Source organism: Macrotis lagotis, chromosome 8 (genome assembly GCF_037893015.1).
Source record: "Macrotis lagotis isolate mMagLag1 chromosome 8, bilby.v1.9.chrom.fasta, whole genome shotgun sequence".
Taxonomy (NCBI): Eukaryota; Metazoa; Chordata; class Mammalia; order Peramelemorphia; family Peramelidae; genus Macrotis; species Macrotis lagotis.
The window spans coordinates 58,366,700-58,385,941 of record NC_133665.1 but is presented as its reverse complement, the minus strand read 5'-3'; the positions used below and the strand labels follow the sequence as shown (position 1 = coordinate 58,385,941).

Sequence of the window (19,242 nt, the reverse complement as noted above, 5' to 3'; positions counted from 1 at the left end):
GGCTTCAGGCTATTTAAAATGCATGTAGTTTTTGAGTCAGCCTGAAAGGTGACATGGTATAATTAATGGAGAACTAGTGTTAAGTAAGAGTCACAGGAACAGGGTCAAATCCCATCTCTGGACAAGTCACTCACTCTTTCAGTACCACAGTAACTCTCTTAAGACTAGAAAAGGTGGAAGATCTTCATTGGCAGAAATAGTTTCCTACACCGGAGTTCACTGTACCAATTAAATCACATCTGGTTCCCCCTCCCTGACCCCACTTCGCAAAAAAGAAATTATGAACCATTTACCAACTCTTTTTTTTAAATTTTAAAATACATGTTATTTTTATAATTTTAATGTTCTTATTTTTAATTTTGAGTTCCAAATTCTCTTTACCTCCTACTCCTTCCCCACCAACAAGGTAATATGATATCAAACTATATATGTACCAACTCTCTAAATAGGAATTTTGTTATAGTAGATCACGTTCTGGATTTGAAATGGAAAAGACTTAATATCCCACATCTAAAACTTACTAGATTTGTGTCCATGGTCAAGTCATTTAATCTCTCTGAGCCTCAATCTACAAAATGGGGCTAATAATACCTGTAGTATATACCTAATGATAGTTACAGCTGGCACATAGAGTTTTAAGGTTTACAAAATCCTTTACAAATATTATATCATTTGATTCTCATACTAACCCTAGGAAGTAGATACTATAATTTTCCCTGCTTTATGGAAGAGGAAACAGAGGCTGAGAGAGGTTAAGTGACTTTCCCAGAGCATCTAAGCCTGAATTTGGACTCCAGTCTTTCAGACTTAAGGTCCAATATTTTGAACTTAGCAGAAATGTGATAAGGGGAAAAGTCAGTATGATTGGATAGCTTTTGTATTCTCCAATTAAGAGAAAAGGAATGGAATCAATCTGAATTAGATTAAAAAGATAATTATTCTAGGGTTAAGTTTCATTAATATTTTTTGAAGCATTTAAGTATTCTCAAACTTGTAGTGACCTACAAAGTCAAATGAGGGTCTCCTTAGCATTTGTGAAACTACTCAAATAACACCATTAAACCAAAATAAATAGATGAGAGAAGTTAAACCCATTTCCAAGTGATTTATATTGACACTGGTATTGTTGATATTTCTCTAGTACTAACCTTAACTATACTAGGCATGATTTTTTTTATTATATTATACTTAATAAATTTACTTCCTTCAATTAACTTTAGAAAAAAAGCTATAGGAACAAAAAGCTACAGAAAAAAAGCAATGCTGCAGTATAGGGACATTATAGAAATGAGTTATTTTTGTTCGAAAGTTCTTCATATTCAATCCCAACAGAAGAAACTTGGAGTATATTTTTATTAACTAAAATGCTTGTCTCCCTGATCTTTTTTGCACAGTAACCTGTGATTTTCAGGAAACTTGAAACCACTTATTTCAGGAAAGGAATAAATTACAAACACAAACAATAAGAATTTGGACATTCTTCACACTAAGAAAGTGGGTGAAGTATTTACCATCCTGGTCACAGACATAATTTTTCAGTGTGCAAGAGAGTTGATTGAAGTTATCTCTTGGTTTTTCCCATTTTCCAAAGCAATTGGATTATCAATAGCTCCACTATATGCTGGGATAATGTGAGGTTCTGGGATTCCCATTCAGGATTGGGTCTTTCATTTATCCAGGAACCCAAAAAGATGAGAAAACAGAACCTGCCATATTTCTCCAGTGATAATTCTTTCCCTGTGTCCCACAAGGTCCCCAGGAGCCAAGATTTCTGGTAAATAAGGTTTCAGAATTCCTTATTGAAAATCTGGAAATAAGTAAAACCATCAGGAAAAGTGCCAGAAAAATAGCATTTAATGTAGCAAATCAGTTTTCAATGAACTTACTTAAAAGTATCTCCTTGCTCATTCAGGAACAGTATGGCCCAAAGCGTGGGTTTCCTCTGAGGCAGCTTCCCTTTCCACCTTCCTGTTCCTCTCAGTGATGGAGTTCTTTGGGTCAAGAAAGGGTGGTTCCTCCCCCCTATTCCTCAGGCTTCCTGCCTCTGGAAACTCCAGTCTGTCCTACCAGGTGGGAAGAGAATCGGATCCTCTTCTGCCTCCAAGATGTGCTGTATCACAGTCGAAGGCTGACAGTTTTATCTGGGAGGAAGGGGCCTCTGGGCAGGAAGCAGAGTTATGGAATGCAAGGGGAGGGGCCTCCAAGTTTAGAAATCAACTCAAGTTCTCTTTCTTTGCCGAACTAATCCTGCATCATAACTCCCACAACTCCAAAGCAGATTCCCCTTAGTTTTATTTGTGGAAAGATCTGTAAGGCTGATTTTAATCCAAGGGAAATAGTTAAAACAATATGTTTCTTTGTTATTGTTGATATTTTTGGACTTTATTATTTGTTAAAAGCATACACTTTTGTCTTCTTGTATGTAGTCATTCATATGGAAATGTTTTATATGATTGCACATATAAAACCTGTATCTGATTGCTTACCATCTCAGGGAGGGGAAGGAGAGGAAGAAATAGAATTTGGAACTCAAAACATTTTTAAAAACTTCAAATCAAAAAAAATTGTTTTAACATGTAATTGAGGAAAAATAAAATGTTTTTAAAAATACACTCTTTTCCTGAAAACCTGAGGACTAGATCCAAAAATGTAAAAATGCAAAGCACATCAATGAATTCCCAAATAAAGTTTTCTATAATAAAAAAAAATCACTAGAAGTGTCCCTGTTGGTGAACTGAAAAGAGAAGCACCACCAGACCATAGATGGGAGCTGGAAGAAACATTGAAGACCATCTGACCCAGTTTTCTCCTTTTACAAATAAGGACACTGAGGCTGAAAACTTTGGCTTCATGTAGAAAGTAGTGCTTGAGCTGACTTTATGAAAAAGGGCGATTCTTTTAGGCAGAGATGAGAAGGATTCCAGGCATGAGGGATAACCAGGACTAAGACATGGAGATGGAAAACAGGATGCCATATTTGGCTAGATCCTAGAGTCAGGTAATAGATGATGAGGCCAGAAAGACAGACTGGGAGCACATAATAAAAGGCTTTAAATGCCAAACAGAGGAGTTTCTGTTTTAGCCCTACTAGAGCTTGTTGAGTAGGGGAGTGACACAACAGAACAGCACTTGAGAAAAATCCCTTTGATAGTTATGTGAAGGATAGTGATAGGGAGGGCAGGAAACCTCATTTGAAGGCCATTGCAACAGTATAAGTGAGAAGTGATGAGGATTTGAACTTTAGTGGTGGCTTTGTGAGTTAAAGGGGGTCAGATGGAAGAGATGTTTTGGAGGTACAAAAAACAGTAGAGTTAAAACAGTTTTTTAAAAAAACATTTTTCCATATACATATAAAGACAATTTTTAACATTCATTTTTTTATGAAATTTTGAATTTCAAATTTTCTCCTTCCCTCCCTCTTTCCTAAGACAGTAAACAATTTGATATAGGTTATATATATGCAATCATGCAAAACATTTCCATATTAGTCACATTGTAAAAGAAAATTTTGCAGGAAAAAATTACAGATAAACAGTTTTAGAACACACAGCTTATTACAACAGTAATTGTAAAATACTACACAAGCTCAACAGAGCTTGATATTTGGAGCAGCATGAGGTCTGGTTATACTTACTTAGGGCAAAGTTGCCTATGTTCAAGAAGTCAGAGATGTGGAACCACACCCTTGAAGTCTTCCAGATCACTTCTTTTTTGAGCTGTTTTGTCTGTATGACCAGTGACTCTGAGGCACATGGAGCTCTGTGTGAACTCTCCTCCCAGATTTGTGTAGGAGTTGGGGTTGTAGGAGTGCAGGCTCCCTGGATATGCTGTAGGGAAGAAATGTTCTACCTGATGGGTTCTTCTCTTCCTTTGGAAAATGGATCCCGGCACATGGAGTTGGGAAATTTGTAGGCAGAGACTAGCAGTTTGTTCACAATCACCCTTTCAAATACTGACCCCCCCTCCAGCTAAGGATAGGTACAAATAATCTGTTCACTTTAGAGAGTTCAGCCTTGGTTTTCTTGAAGCTGAAATCTAATGCCTTGCTTTGAGAAATAGGATCAAGGATGAGGATTGTGTCTCATGGTACCTTTGACTTTGCATCCCATACAACAGAAACTGAGGGCTGAAGGGATAGGGCTTGCTACACAGTGATCATCACAACCACAATGAGGCAGACTGATGCATTTTAAGAAAATTGAAAAGAGATGATCCCTGATGGGAGTAATAGCAAGCCTGTATCCACAGGGATCTAACTAGCTCAAAGACCAGGAGGCAGTACTGAACAGGTGTGTATATGTTAGAGACAGAAAGATGGTGGCATGTCAAGAAAGGGGAGAGAAGAACTACAAGGACTGAAACTCCAGACAGGGCTCTTGGGCTGTGGAAGTGGATCCAAAAGACCTCTATTCAAAAATTGAAAAAAAGAAGCCTCATGAAGCTACTGAGCCTGTAGTTGAGATCTAAATCTCGGACCTAATACTACTCATTTACTGATAGAAAGATAAGTCATTTAAAATGCACAAAGGGATTTATCATTTGGGGGGGGCATAGAAAATATGGGAATTTGTTTACCAGATTATGCAGCTGTATTTTTAGGGCTTTAATTTTTCACGTTTTTTTTTCCTCAATGCAGTTAAGAGTAATGGGAGGAAAATATTTTTTCAATTGTTCATTAAACTAAAAACAATAAGATGAAAAAACAATTAAAACCAGAACCTTACTAAGGCAGTACCATATAAGTCAAAGGCTGTATAAATGTGTGAAATTGAATCTAAAGGCCATCCTTTCTTCTACGTGGTATTCCAGCTTCACTAATACCTCCAAAACAGAAGTCATATACTAAGCCTAAATCCCTAGAGGCCAGAGATGGTCTTGTCCAACCTAGGCATCCATGGATCATTAGGCAGAGAACCCAAAGACATCTACTCCCAGGGATAGAGAAGCTCAGTGTATAAAAGCAATGTCAGAAATGTATGGATAATCCATCCAGTAACCAGACTGAAGTACAACATTCTAAGAATGATGTGTTAAGGATGGCACTTACATCACCAGGCAGTGCCCACTGGTGCATCCAATAGAAGAGCCTATACAAATTTAAGGTATATAGGCTTAATGTATGTGTCATCAATATATAACTCACACATATATAATTTCCTGTTTATGATCTGCCCCTGTTGTTCAGTGACCCTATGTACCTCTAATGCATTTCACAAGGGACTGCAATTTTTTTTAATGATGTTGGAGTAAAATGTAGCTGGCAGCTCCAAAGCATACGGAGGTTTTCCATTCACCTGTGGGAGATGGGACTGAATTTCTCATTCAGCTCTTCTCATTCCTTGGGAAACAAAGTGAAAGTGGGCAAGAGAGGCTCCTGAACATACAAGGTGTGAGAGAGGATATTCCTGTCAGTAAAGGTGGTTCCTCTGATCTCTTAAGAAAAACCTGGGGCGGCTAGGTGGTGTAGTGGATAAAGCACCGGCCTTGGAGTCAGGAGTACCTGAGTTCAAATCCGGCCTCAGACACTTAATAATTACCTAGCTGTGTGGCCTTGGGCAAGCCACTTAACCCCATTTGCCTTGCAAAAAACCTAAAAAGGAAAGAAAGAAAGAAAGAAAGAAAGAAAGAAAGAAAGAAAGAAAGAAAGAAAGAAAGAAAGAAAGAAAGAAAGAAAAGAAAAGAAAAACCTTCCACTGAAGACAGAAGTGTGTGGAACTAGCTTCTAATTGGCCCTTGGATGACTTAAACTTATGAGCCATTAGCTGGGCTGTTCAGTAATGTTCCAGGCTTCCTAGATGGAAAGCTCTATGCCTGAATCCAGTGAGGGGACCAGCTGAAGCAGGCCTGTAGAGTTTTGAACCTCCCCAACTGAAGGGAGGAGAGTTAACCAAACAGCCTATTTCTTCAGCCTTTTTCCTTTACCATTACTATGTACTTTTTACTGTTTCTCATAAGCCTGTCTGATTGTTTGTGAGTTTCAGGGTCTACAGGAAGAGCAGTGCTCTTTGACAGAAACCTAATTCAGATGTTCTAAAGGGTTGAGAAACCATCAAAAAATCAAACCCAGTTCACATGATCATAAAGCTAAGATACTGAAACACAAGAAACATCTGTGTTACAGGTCAAAGCATTCATCAATATAAAGGGATAAGGAAGAATAAGGAGTAAAGAAGGTAGAGAGAGAAGGGAAGAAAATAAAAATAGTTAGAATCATTGGCTTTCAAATGAGATCATCTAGTCCAACCCCCTTATTTTAAAGATGAGGAAACTGATGCTTAAGGAAGTTATACTACTTGCCCATGGAGTGGGAATGGGTGGGTGGAGAGAACAGGAATATTGAGAAGCTCAAAAATTGACAGTCTAGAAGTTTCAAACTCAAATGGTAAAAAAACAAGGATTCAATTTCAGGTCTTCTGATTCCAGATCCAGTGCTCTTTCCACTAGACCATGTTGATATGACCAAGATGACTTAGAGAAGGAATAGCAAAGTCAGAATATGAAATTTTCTCTTCGACTCCAGGTCCAGAGCTTTGGAATAAAGAAGTAATTAGCAACAGTTCCATAATAACAATTTTTCTATCCCAGATGGTACCTTTTGTTCATAGACTAAGGGAAGTGCCTACTCTGTACTATCCCTGGACTGAATACTTCAGAAATATTTCATTTGACCCTTACAACAATCCTGTGAAGCAAGGCAATTATTATCCTCATTTTACAGTTGAGGAAACTGAGGCAAACAGGATTTGCCCAGGGTCCTACAGCTACATAGTTTTTAAGGCCATGCTTGAACTTAAGTCTTCCTGACTCCAGGCCCAATGTTCCATCCTCTGTGCTACTGATGCATCTAGTACTTCATTCTATACCATATTCCCTTTTATGTCTGTTTCTGATATATAATCCTAAAGGGAAAAGCTATGAGAAAGGAAAATGTATATTAGGATACATTTTGAATTCCAAATAGTAAGATATTTTCCATCTGACAGATTGAAGGCTTTATGGGAGAGTTATAAAATCCAAATAGAATTATAATTTCCTTTCTACTATGAGTCATGTAGAAAACCCTGAAATGTCAGACAATAAATGAGTCTGTTGCTCAGTTGAGGAAACAGAACTCTGACACAACTATTTGTTATTTGTGTGATAGAGGGAGACTTGGAGATTGTCTTGGACTGGCATACAGCTGGCTGTGTGAAGGTTAAATCACATGGATACATAATGGGCAACCTTGTCCAAAGATAGCTCTGACTTTTTCTAGGATGTCCATCTTGAGTGATGTAGAAAAAACACAAAAGCTAATTGGATAATTGCTGTTGTTGTTTAGTTGTTTATAGCCATATCTAACTCTTTGTGGCCCCTTTTGAGGTTTTCTTGGCAAAGATGCAGGAGTGTTTTGCCATTTCCTTCTCCTGCTTAATGTATAGATGAGGGAACTGAGACAAGGTTAAGTGACTACCTCAGGGTTACATAGCTAATAAGTTTACTGAGGCTGGATTTGAACTCAGATTTTCCTGATTCCAAACTTAGCACTCTATCCATTGCCTCACCTAGCTGTCCCATTTGGATAATGTAGTAGGTTTTTATTTGTGAGAGAATACAAAGATTGGAGTGAAAATGCCAGTTAGTAATATTGATGTTGAGGTAGGTTTTACCTGAGGAATATGATGGGAAGCTGGAACTTTTAGTCTTCTAGAAGATGAGCTTGTTAAGTGAAACATCCCCAAAACTGTATACCCTTTGATTCAGCAATGCCACTGCTAGATCTGTATTCCCAAAGAGATCATAAAAAGGGAAAAGACCCATATGTACAAAAATATTAATAGCAGCTCTTTTTGTAGTGGCAAAGAATTAGAAATTGAGGAGATGTCTATCAGTTGGGGAGTGACTGAACAAACTGTGGTATATGAATGTGATGGTATAGTATTGTTCTATATGAAATCATGGGGGCCAGCTAGGTGGCACAGTGGATAGAGCACTGGCCCTGGAGTCAGTAGTACCTGAGTTCAAATCATGAGCAGTTAGATTTCAGAAAAATCTGGAAAGACTTACATGAAATGAGGCTGAGTGAAGTGAGCAGAACCAGGAGAACCATTATACCTTAACTGTAACATTGTATGATGTTCAGCTATGATAAGACTTAGCTCTTTTCAGCAATATAGTGATCAAAGACAATTCTAAAAGACTTGTGATGGAAAATGCCATCCACATGCAAAGAAAGATTATGGAGTCTGAATGTAGATCAAAGCATACTATTTTTATCTTTTTAAATTTGTTTTTATTTTTTATTTTTCATGGTTTTCCCTTTTTGTTCTGATTCTTCTTTCACAGCATGACTAATATAGAAATATGTTAAACATGATAATGTGTGTATAATTTAAAAAAAAATAACATCCCTTATTTCCCTTTCTCCTTCAGTGAAGCTGTCTGGGAGAACATGGCTCGTATGTGTGTGAAAACACAAAGGCTTGATGTGGCCAAGGTGTGCCTTGGGAATATGGGCCATGCCCGAGGAGCCAAAGCCCTACGGGAGGCAGAGCAAGAGCCAGAGCTGGAAGCAAGAGTGGCTGTTCTAGCAATTCAGCTGGGCATGCTGGTAAGGTTACCTCACTTGGGCACTGGGAGGAAGCAGGCCATCCTGACCTTCCTGGTAAGGAGCAGAAGGCTTAGGATGATGATGACCTGTTTCTTTGCCCTATAATTAATAATAATAATATCCGAATTTTATGTAATGGGTAGATTGTACTCTCATTGACCAAGTCCTCTAGACTCAAGGGTCCTTTCTAGCAGGAAGGGCAGGAAGGAAAGGTTATTCAGAATTAAAACATCATTCAGGTATGGAATAGGCTATTTTATTCCCACACAGAAAAGTAACATTATACAGTAAAGATATAAAATGATTCCAGTTGGTTGTGAGGTTAATATGCAAGTCTTTTTGGAACTTTTGCAACAGGGCTGCTAAATGGCTATTCTGAATTTCATCTCTACTAAGTGCAATCTGGTGAACACTGAGGAGAGGCTTTTCTTTCTATGGGTAGCTATTCCCCTCCTACTGCTACTACTACTGCTATCATCTTATGGCTGTTCCAGTTAAAGGATCCTGGTGCCTGGAGGAGGATTCCAGCTGACCAAAACTAAAGGAAAAGATTCACACACAGAGTCACAGCCATAAAGTTGCATTCTAGACACAAGATTGTCTATCTCATGAGGGTTGTCTTTACATATCCAGGCAAACAGGGCAAAAAGGAGAGCTCCTCTGATTGAGACTTTTCTATGCAAACTGAGTTTTTTGAAAAGGTATTTTCAGGGGTGGCTAGGTTGCTCAGTGGATAGAGCACCAGCCCTGGAGTCAGGAGTACCTGAGTTCAAATCTGGCCTCAGACATGTAATAATTACCTAACTGTGTGGTGTTGGGCAAGCCACTTAACCCCATTGCCTTGCAAAAAAACTGAAAAAAAATAAAAAAGAGAAATAAAAGGTATTTCATCAAGACAAACCCTTAGGGGACCGATTAAGGAAAGGGTCCTTTCATCACTGGGGGTCACCTAGCCTCACATGGTTAAGGACTAAGCCAGCACTGATCAGCTTTCTATTTCACTGAGACAGTGCTTTAAGTTTTTCTAAGCATTTAACATACATCATCTCATTTGATCCTTACAACAAATCTGAACAGGTGAGGAAAATTGGACTAACAAGTTAAGTGATTTGTCCAGGTTAACATGTCTAGTAAGTATCTGGGACAAGATTCAAACTCAAAGTTTCCTAACTACGAGTTCAGCACCATCTACACTTGTACTGAGACTCCACTAGAACTGAGCCTCGAGGTCAAGCAGAACTTTGTTTCTGCTTAAATAAATCAATTTTAGGAGCAGCAAGGTAGTGTTTTCTTCTAATTTATTTCAACCTATCTTCATCACATTATTAATTAATCCTAATCCATTTTCTTCTCACTGACTCTGCTGAGGAGAAATAGAAGTCTTCCAAGATTGACTAAAGAGAGACAGAAGAACTTCTAAGTTGTTTTCAATTTTTTTCTCCTCACCTCCTTCCGCCCCTTTGAAAAAAAGGAAAAACACAATCATCATAATGAATTATTTCTAGTTAAACAAAACAAATTTCCATCTTGTCCTTATTTTAAAAATAGGTGTTTTGGTGTTGTCCTCTCCTGGAGGCATCTGGGTCTTCGTCCCCACTCTCCTAGAATCATTCTGGGTGACACCTCATTGCCAAGGCTAATGGTGCTGAACTTGACCTGATAGGCAGTCCAGGCACTGTGGCCCTGTGCAGCCTGAGCCGGCACTTCTCCCCAGGTGTTCCTGAATCTGTGAGGACAATCCTCCCACCCCCAAAGTGGTGGATTAGTGGAATGAGAAGAGGAGCATGTTTGGGGTATATGACAGCATTGGGATCCTGGGAAATTCTGAATGGCAACCCAAGGATCTGATTAAAGGGCTCATGTGACTCAAGGGCTGGAAAGGAAATGAATTACAGTGATGCATCTGTAAGAAGAAAATGGTGGGAGATCAAATGTTTCTGCAGGACTTCCATAAACTGAACAAGGGATCAGATACCTCTACAAACAATTCAATAGAAAGGGGAGGTACCACCATAGTAGAAGGGTACAAATAATAGAAACCCTCATTCCCCACCCATCACTTTTTAGAATATTTAGGGATAGAGAAACTTCCTCAATGTAGAGAAAGACCTTTCTGTGTATTTATATTAAAAGTAAATGACTCAGGGTGGCTAGGTGGTGCAGTGAATAGAGCACCAACCCTGGAGTCAGGAGTACCTGAGTTCAAATCCAGCCTCAGACATTTAATAATTACCTAGCTATGTGGCCTGGGCCAAGCCACTTAACCCAATTGCCTTGCAAAACCTAAAAAAATAAAATAAAAAAGGAATGACTAGCCATTTGGTTTTTCTTTGCTATTCCCTTCTATCCCCCTGAATGTATCTCACCTCTAAATTTTTCTGTAATCTTGTTTTTGAAAAAAAAGTGTTATTCTACATCTTGAGTCTATCTCCTCTCTGTGAGTAGGGAGTATGTTTCATTGTAGGTCCTCAGGAATCTGAGCTAGTCATTGCATTGATCGGAATACAATATGAAATTAGGAAGAAGTCTTTTAATGTTATCTTTACAATTTTACTGGTTTAAAACTATTATCTTGTGGTTCTCCATCCAATATCAGGTTTTTCTAAAACCATACTTTCATCATTTCTTAGGGTCTGATAGAATTCCATTACATTCATGTACCACAATTTGTTCAATCATTCCTCATTCAGTGACCATCCCTCCATTTTTCACAGGGACGTCTAGTTTTGGGTTTTTTTAGGTTTTTGCAGGGCAAATGGGATTAAGTGGCTTGCCCAAGGCCACACAACTAGGTAATTATTAAGTGTCTGAGGTCAGATTTGAACTCAAGTACTCCTGACTCCAAGGCCGGTGCTCTATTCACTTCACCACCTAGCTGCCCCCCATGTCTAGAGTTATAATAAAAAAAATAGGAAACTAGAAAACCAGACCTAACTTAGAGAATCAAAGAATTTTTATAAGGTTTTTTATTGGCTGTCTATCATACTGACATATTGAATTGTCTTGGCAAATTACTGAATGTCTCCATACTTGGGATACTGATAAGTCTTTTAAAGATTCAACTGATGTGGGAACTTGAATTCCCAAGAGAAAGTTGTTGTTAGTGATAGGACTATAATTTTCATCAAAGTTTGATGGAATCCTTCTGTATTACTGAGGGATTGAAAGTGAATTGGTGGGGTGGAGCCAAGATGGTGACAAGAGCGGATGGTGTCTTAGGTGCTCTCTCATAAATCTTTGAACTAAGGACTTTAACTAAATTTTCCAGAGACAGAACCCACAGAGGGACCCACTGAGGCAGTTCTCCTACTCAAGGTAACCTGGAAAAGAGCAGAAAGGCTCTGCTCCCTGGGGCTGGAGGGGCGGCCTGCCAGAGGGGTGGCCCAACAGAGCAAAAGAACTTCAGCCTCCCACAGCCTTCCAGAGGTAGCCCCAGGGTGCTGGGAACCTTGGCTCACAGCAGTGGGGGAAGTTTCCTGAGCTACGCCCCGGGGAGCACCAAGCACAAATTGGGGGAACAGTGGAGGGGGGGGACCTCTGCCAGAGCAAGCAGCATGGCCACTGCATTCCAGATCCAGGAAATATAAGCAGACGAGCTGGTAAGCAGGAGCCCCCAGGGCATGAGCCCATTGAGCTGAAGGAGAGGAGTGAAGAGAGACTACTGAGCTCTGTCCTCTGCCCCTGGAACAGGACTCTGGGGCTCTGAACACATTCAGATCCTGATCACAGCCTAGGCCCCCCCATAGAACAGCAGGCCACCCCCCCACCTCAGCCCCGTAGCAGAGGTGGGCGCATATGGTCATTCACAGACCAGGAGGGAGGACAGAGCCTCACACACTAAGACCCTTGTGGGAGTGTCCCAAAAGCTCAGGAAGCACCCCGAAAACAGACTTAGTAGGCTGGGAAAATGAGCAAGCAGAGAAACAAGAACAACACCATTGAGAAATATTTTGCATATGAGCCCAAGAAGGATCAAAACACTCAGTCTGAAGATGAGGAAGCACAAACTCCTGCATCTAAAGACTCCAAGAAAAACAGAAATTGGGATCAGGCTATGACAGAGCTCAAAAAAGACTTTGAAAATCAAATAAGGGAGTTAGAAGAAAAACTGGGAAAAGAAATGAGAGAGATGCAGGAAAAACATGAAAATGAAGTCAGCAGCCTAGTCAAGGAAATCCAAAAAAATGCTGAAGAAAATAGCATGCTAAAAACCAGCTTAGGTCAAATGGATAAAACAGTTCAAAAAGTTATTGAGGAGAAAAATACTTTAAAAAGCAAAATTGGCCAGATGGAAAAAGAGATAAGAAAACTCTCTGAGGAAAACAAATCCTTCAGATAAAGAATAGAACTCAGGTAGATTGATTAATTTACAAGAAATCAGGACTCATTACTTCAAAACCAAAAAAATGAAAAATTAGAAGAAAATGTGAAACATCTCATCAAAAAAACAACTGATATGGAAAACAGATTTGGGAAAGATAATTTTAAAATTATTGGAATACCTGAAAGTCATGATCAGGAAAAGAGCCTTGACATCATTTTCAAAGAATTACTACAGGAAAATTGCCCTGATATCCTAGAAGCAGAGGGAAAAATAGAAATGGAGAGAATCCACCAATCCCCCTGAGAAAGAGAACCCAAAAAACCAACCCCTAGGAATATTATAGCCAAGTTCCAGAACTCCCAAGTCAGAGAGAAAATATTACAAGCAGCCAGAAGCACACAGGACTTAGCAGCAACTACATTGGAAGCTCGTAGGGCTTGGAATATAATATACCGGAAGGCAAAAGAGCTTAGAATGCAGCCAAGAATGAACTACCCAGCAAGGCTGAATGTCCTCTTCCAGGGAAAAAGATGGACTTTCAATGAACCAGCGGAATTTCAAATGTTCCTGTTGGAATGACCAGAGCTGAACAGAAGTTTTGATCTTCAAATACAGGATTCAGGTGAAGCATAGAGATTGGAGGTGAAGGGGAAAATATGAGGGACTTAATGATGATGAACTGCATGTATTCCTGCATAAAAAAATGACACTGATAATACTCATATGAACCTTCTCAGTTAATAGAGCAGGTAAAAGGAGCTTTTACAGTAGAAGCACAGGAGAAAGATGAATTTGAAGATAAAATATGGTGTAAAAATGGAGTCAATAGAAAAAAGGGAAATGTAATGGGAGAAAGAAAAAGGAGAGGGGCAATAGGCCAAGATATTTCATATAAGATTTTTTTTATTACAATGAGCTATTGCAATGATATGAAAGGGGAAAAGACAAGGGGAAATCTTTGCTCTCATCAGAGGTGGCTAGGAGGAAACAGCATATATACTCAATGTGGTATAGGCATCTGGAGTAAGAAGGGGGGGATGTGAGTGATGGAGGAAAGGATGGACCATGGAGGGAGAGTGGTAAGATATAACACACTTTCTTTTTTTTTTTAATGAGATGTTTCACATTTTCTTCTAATTTTTCATTCTTTTGGTTTTGAAGTATTGAGTCCTGATTTCTCATAAATTCATCAATCTCCCTGAGTTTTATTCTTTGTCTGAAGGATTTGTTTTCCTCACAGAGCTTTCTTATCTCTTTTTCCATCTGGCCAATTCTGCTTTTTTTTTTAAAGCATTCTTCTTAACTTTTTTTTTTCAGGATTTTGCAAGGCAATGGGGTTAAGTGGCTTGCCCAAGGCCACACAGCTAGGTAATTGTTAAGTGTCTGAGGCTGGATTTGAACTCAGGTACTCCTGACTCCAGGGCTGGTGCTCTATCCACTGCACCACCTAGCTGCCACCACATTTTCTTTTTTACTTCTTGCAAGGGGCTGGGATTGGATGGTCTGTCCGGGACCATAGGGCCAGGTAGATGCTGGGCCTAAGGGGTGGTAGGGGGGCTTAGGGTCTTGGCCCCAGGACCAGAGATCTGTCTGCTGCACCACTCAGCTACCCTACAGCAGAGTCAGAGTGAAAGGAGAGAGAAAATATAGTACATGGTAGTGGAGAAAAATGAAAGGAAGAAGTTGTGATCAGCAATAGCAACAGTGGAAAAATATGGAAGTAACTTTTGTGATGGACTTATCATAAAGAATGTGATCCACCCGCAACAGAGTTGTTAGTGTTGGAACACAGACTCAAGCACATTTTTTTATTATTATTATTTGGGGGGGGGTGCAGGGCAAATGGGGCTGGGTAGCCTGCCTGGGGCCGCATAGAAGGGTGATCTTGGGTGTCTGAGGCTGTATTTGGACCCTGATGCTCCTGGCTCAAGGGCCAATGCTCTGTCTGCCACCCAGCCACCCCTACTTATTACTATTTTATTTGGGGTCTCTTTTTTCCTCTTTTTTTTTTTAGTTTTTGCAGGGCAGTGGGGTTGGGGTGGCTTGCATGTCACACAGCTGGGTGATTGTTGGATGTATGGGGCTGGATGTGGGCTCGGGTGCTCCTGGCTCTAGGGCTGGTGCTCCGTCCATTGCGCCACCTGGCCATACCTACAATTATTACTATTTTTTTTTTAATTTTAATCTTTTTTTCTCTCCTTTACTTTATCGCTCAAGTGAGTCTATATTTTGGGGGGCAGGGGTATTTTGTTTACTCTTAAACAAGAATATTTTATTAATGTATAAAAAACATTATTTGTAAAAAAAAATGTGCATACCCTTTGATCCAGCATACCACTCCTCGTTCTATACCCTGAAGAGATGATGAAAAAGGGTAAAAACATGACTTGTACAAAAATATTCATAGCAGCCCTGTTTGTGGTGGCAAAGAATTGGAAATCAAGTAAATGTCCTTCAATTGGGGAATGGCTTAGCAAACTGTGGTATATGTATGGAACACTATTGTTCTATTAGAAACCAGGAGGGATGGGAATTCAGGGAAGCCTGGAGGGATTTGCATGAACTGATACTGAGTGAGATGAGCAGAACCAGAAAAACACTGTACACCCTAACAGCAACAAGGGGGTGATGTTCAACCTTGATGGACTCACTCATTCCATCAGGGCAACAATCAGGGACAATTTGGGGCTGTCTGCAATGGAGAATACCATCTGTATCCAGAGAAAGAACTGCAGAGTTTGAACAAAGTCCAAGGACTATTGCCTTAAATTTAGAAGGAAAAAAAAACCCTGATATCTTATTGTCTGATCTTGCTATCTCTTATACTTTATGTTTCTTCCTTAAGGATATGATTTCTCTCTCATCACACCCAATTTGGATCAATGTTTACCATGGAAACAATGTAAAGACTGACAAATTGCCTTCTGTGGGGGTGGGGGGTGGGGGAAGGGAAGTAAGATTAGGGGAAAAATTGTAAAACTCAAAATAAATAAAATAATAATAAAAAAAAAGGAAAGTGAATTGGTCCTCAGACCTTTATGGGAGCTAGAAGCTCTGGGTCTGGTATTAGAGAAAGCTGGGTTCAAATCTGGCCACTTACTAGTCATATGACCCTGGTCAAATCACTTGACTTCTGACTACCTCAGTTTCCTCATCAGTTAAAAAAAATAGCACTTACCTCTCAGGTTTGTTTTGAGGATAAAATGACATTTGTAAAGTACTTTGTCATATATAAACACTTGTTATTAGAAGGTGTGTCACAAGAGTCTACTTCCTCTACATATGTACCTAGGCTAAAAAATTATTAATTCAATAAATATATGAAATACATAGTTTGTGCAAGGCAAAGGGCTTGGTAATAAGTCACAGAAAGAACAACCCTTTTTTTGTTTGGGTGGGGAATGAGGGAACAGCTAGTAAGTATGAAGCATCTGAGGCTGAATTTTAATTCAGTTCCTCCTTACTCCAGGACCAGTACTCTAATCATTGTACCACCTGACTGCCCCAAAACAGTCTTTATACTCAAAGCATAAGTACATGCTCAAAGCAATATGATTCCAGTTAGAATGTGACTGGAGAAGAGAACATTTTCATTAGGAGGGATCAAGCAAGAAAAGCTTTTTGGGAAAGATGGCATTTGGTCAGAGCTTTGAAGTTAGAGAAAGGTCTCAGCAGGTCTGGGGTGAGAAGAGAATGTCTCTCAGACAGGTGGGATGTTGGGTCTTGACTGTCCAAGGTGGGCTTGATACAGTGAGTCCTTTGGTATTGGGTTGAGAGTGGACCTGCCATGAGATACTCTGTAAATCATCTAATAGTTAATAAAAAGAGACATCTTCCAGAAGGTCTGTGACAGGGGGGTGTGGGTATGCCCAGGGCAGAGAACAGAGAGACTCAGCACCATTGGCAGGGCAAGGAAGGGGAAGTAACCTGAGATCCTCTGCTATGGGAGTGGAGGCTTTGAGTTAGGATTTGGCTGCTGATGGGAGGCTCCAGCATTCGGGGAAACCTCACTTGAGGATGCCCAGGACCCACATTCAGCCTGCCTTACTGGTATGGATGTCCTGATCCTGACAGTGAACCTCTGGCATTCCAAGTAGGGAGGAGGGCCTGGTGTCCCAGCATAAAGAGCTAGGAGAAGATCCCAGGTGTTCCTACCTTTCCCAACAGCTTAGGATGGCTGAGTTCCCCCTCACTGACAGCTAATCCAGAAGATCCAGAGAGAGAGCCCCTGGAGTTCCTGTTGCCAACACTATTGCTCAGAAATAGTCCCAGTTGTTCCCACCCTCCCCCAGTGAGAGTAGGGCAGCCAACTTCCCCACTGAGAATGCTTCTGGGATTTCCAGCCTAGCCAGCTGAGCCCAGTGACTGAGCTGCATATGAACAAGTTGGAGATAGCAACAAGTGTTTCTGCTGAAGGAAGAAGGGGGGCTGACATCCTCAGTACAGAAGGCCCAGAAGGAGATAGTCTCAGGCTTCCCTTACCAAGTCAGTCCAGTTCCAGTTAGGAATTCCTAAAAACAGCTCAGGGAAGTTAGCAAGCCTCTAGGGCTCTCAACACCCAAAGTCTGTAAGTAAGCCCTTCCCCAAACACAAGAACCTTGAGATAGGCAGTAACAGAACTCAAAATGAAGAAAGGTCAAAATAAACCAGGATCCATTGAAAGTTACCTTGGATGGGCAAATACAGTCTTGGAAAAGTAGTGCTACATGTGATGCCATGGAGGAGAATATGAATTGCTTTCCAACCCAGAAAGTCTTCTTAGAAAAACTCAGAAATAATTTTAAAAATCAAATGGAGAAATTGGGAAAAGAAATGCAAGAGAAGATTAACATCTTGCAACAAAAAGTTTCAGGAAAAAAATCCTTTAAAAATATAATTGGACAAATGGAAAAAAGATAACAGCTTTTAAAAATAGAATTGAACAAATGGAAGAGATACAAAAGCTAAATGAGGAAACTACTTCCCTGAGAAATAAATAGAACTAATGGAAGCTAATGATTTCATGAGAAACCAAGAATTTGTTAAACAAAATTTTTAAAAAATGAAAAAGTAGAAGAAAATGTAAAATACTTCATTGGTAAAACAACTGTCCTGGAAAACAGATCCAGGAGAGATTTTTAAGAATAATTGAACTACTTGAAAGCCATGATTAATAAAAAAAAAACCTGGATTCCATTCTAAAGGAAAACATTAAAGAGAACTGCCCTGACATCCTGAAACCAGAGGGCAAAATCGTCATCGAAAGAATCTAATAATCACATCCTGAAAGGGATCCCCAAATTAAAACATCAAGAAATATTGTGGCCAAATTTCAGAATTATCAGATCAAGGAGAAAATCTTGCTAGCAATCAGAAAGAAGCAATTCAAATACCAAGGTGCCGCAGTCAGGATTACACAGGACCATCAATAATAAAGGATTGAAGGGCCTGGAATATGATATTCCAGAAGTCAAGAGACCTTGAATTACAACCAAGAATCAACTACCTAGCAAAACTGAGCACATCTTTTAGGGGCAAAGATGGACATTAAATGAAATAGGTGACTTTCAAACATTCCTGATGAAAATACCAGAGCTGAACAGAAAATTTGATCTTCAAATAGGTGACTCAAAGATATATGCGGGGAAAAAAAAACAGGGGAAAAGAAAAAGACTACTATTCAATAAGATTAAACTGATTACATCCTTAGGAGAATTGTAACTCTATTAGAGGTAATATACTTAAGCTGAAGGTATAGAAATAAGTTGATTTTGATGGAATGATTTAAAAAAACTAAGACATTAAAAAGAGGAGGGGGTTGTAAAGAGACTGGAAGAAGGGTGAGGCAGAATGGGGTAAATTACATCACATGCAGAAGATCTATTGCAGCATCTGCTTGAATCTTACTCTCATCGAATAACACATGTGATTGGGTTTAGAAATTTATCTTACTTTCAAGTATAAGGAGGGGAAAAGAGGAGGGGAAGGGAAAGAGGGATTAATAGAAGGGAGGGAAGGAAGAAAGATAAAAGAGAAAGAGGGAAGAAAAGGGAGGGTGACTGATACAAGCAGGGGAACAGATTGAGGAAGGTAGTATTCAGAAGTAAAACACTGGGGAGGGCGGAATAGGATGAAGGGAGGAATAAAAAGTACAAAATGAGGAGAGATAATATGGAGGATAATAAAGAGCAATTTTAACTGCAAATGTGAATGAGATGAAAAAGGTAAAAAAGAAGCAGATAGCAGAGCAGATTAAAAAACAAAATCCTATAATATGCTACTTACAGGAAAGATATTTGAAGCAGAAAGATATACATAGGGTAAAAGTAAAAGACTGGAGCAGACTATA

General features: G+C 39.6%; 2 protein-coding genes across 4 annotated transcripts in view; one reads left to right on the top strand and one right to left on the bottom strand.

Annotated features, from left to right (window-relative positions):
* The window catches only part of TMEM204 (transmembrane protein 204), a 56,934-nt gene extending 53,192 nt beyond the window's left edge, over positions 1 to 3,742 (bottom strand). Inside the window, exon 1 of one of the 2 annotated variants that reach the window (XM_074197173.1) lies at positions 3,635 to 3,742. The gene's annotated coding sequence lies outside the window, so the exon portion shown is untranslated. Of the gene's footprint in view, positions 1 to 1,886; positions 2,161 to 3,634 lie in introns of those variants that run through there. The other variant, XM_074197172.1, reaches the window with a different exon arrangement.
* IFT140 (intraflagellar transport 140) overlaps positions 1 to 19,242 on the top strand; it is a 211,361-nt gene that overhangs the window by 170,056 nt on the left and 22,063 nt on the right. For both annotated transcript variants that reach the window (XM_074197165.1, XM_074197166.1), the window contains one exon: positions 8,413 to 8,590. In XM_074197165.1, the coding sequence (XP_074053266.1) occupies positions 8,413 to 8,590 (178 nt within the window). The remainder of the gene's footprint in view (positions 1 to 8,412; positions 8,591 to 19,242) is intronic.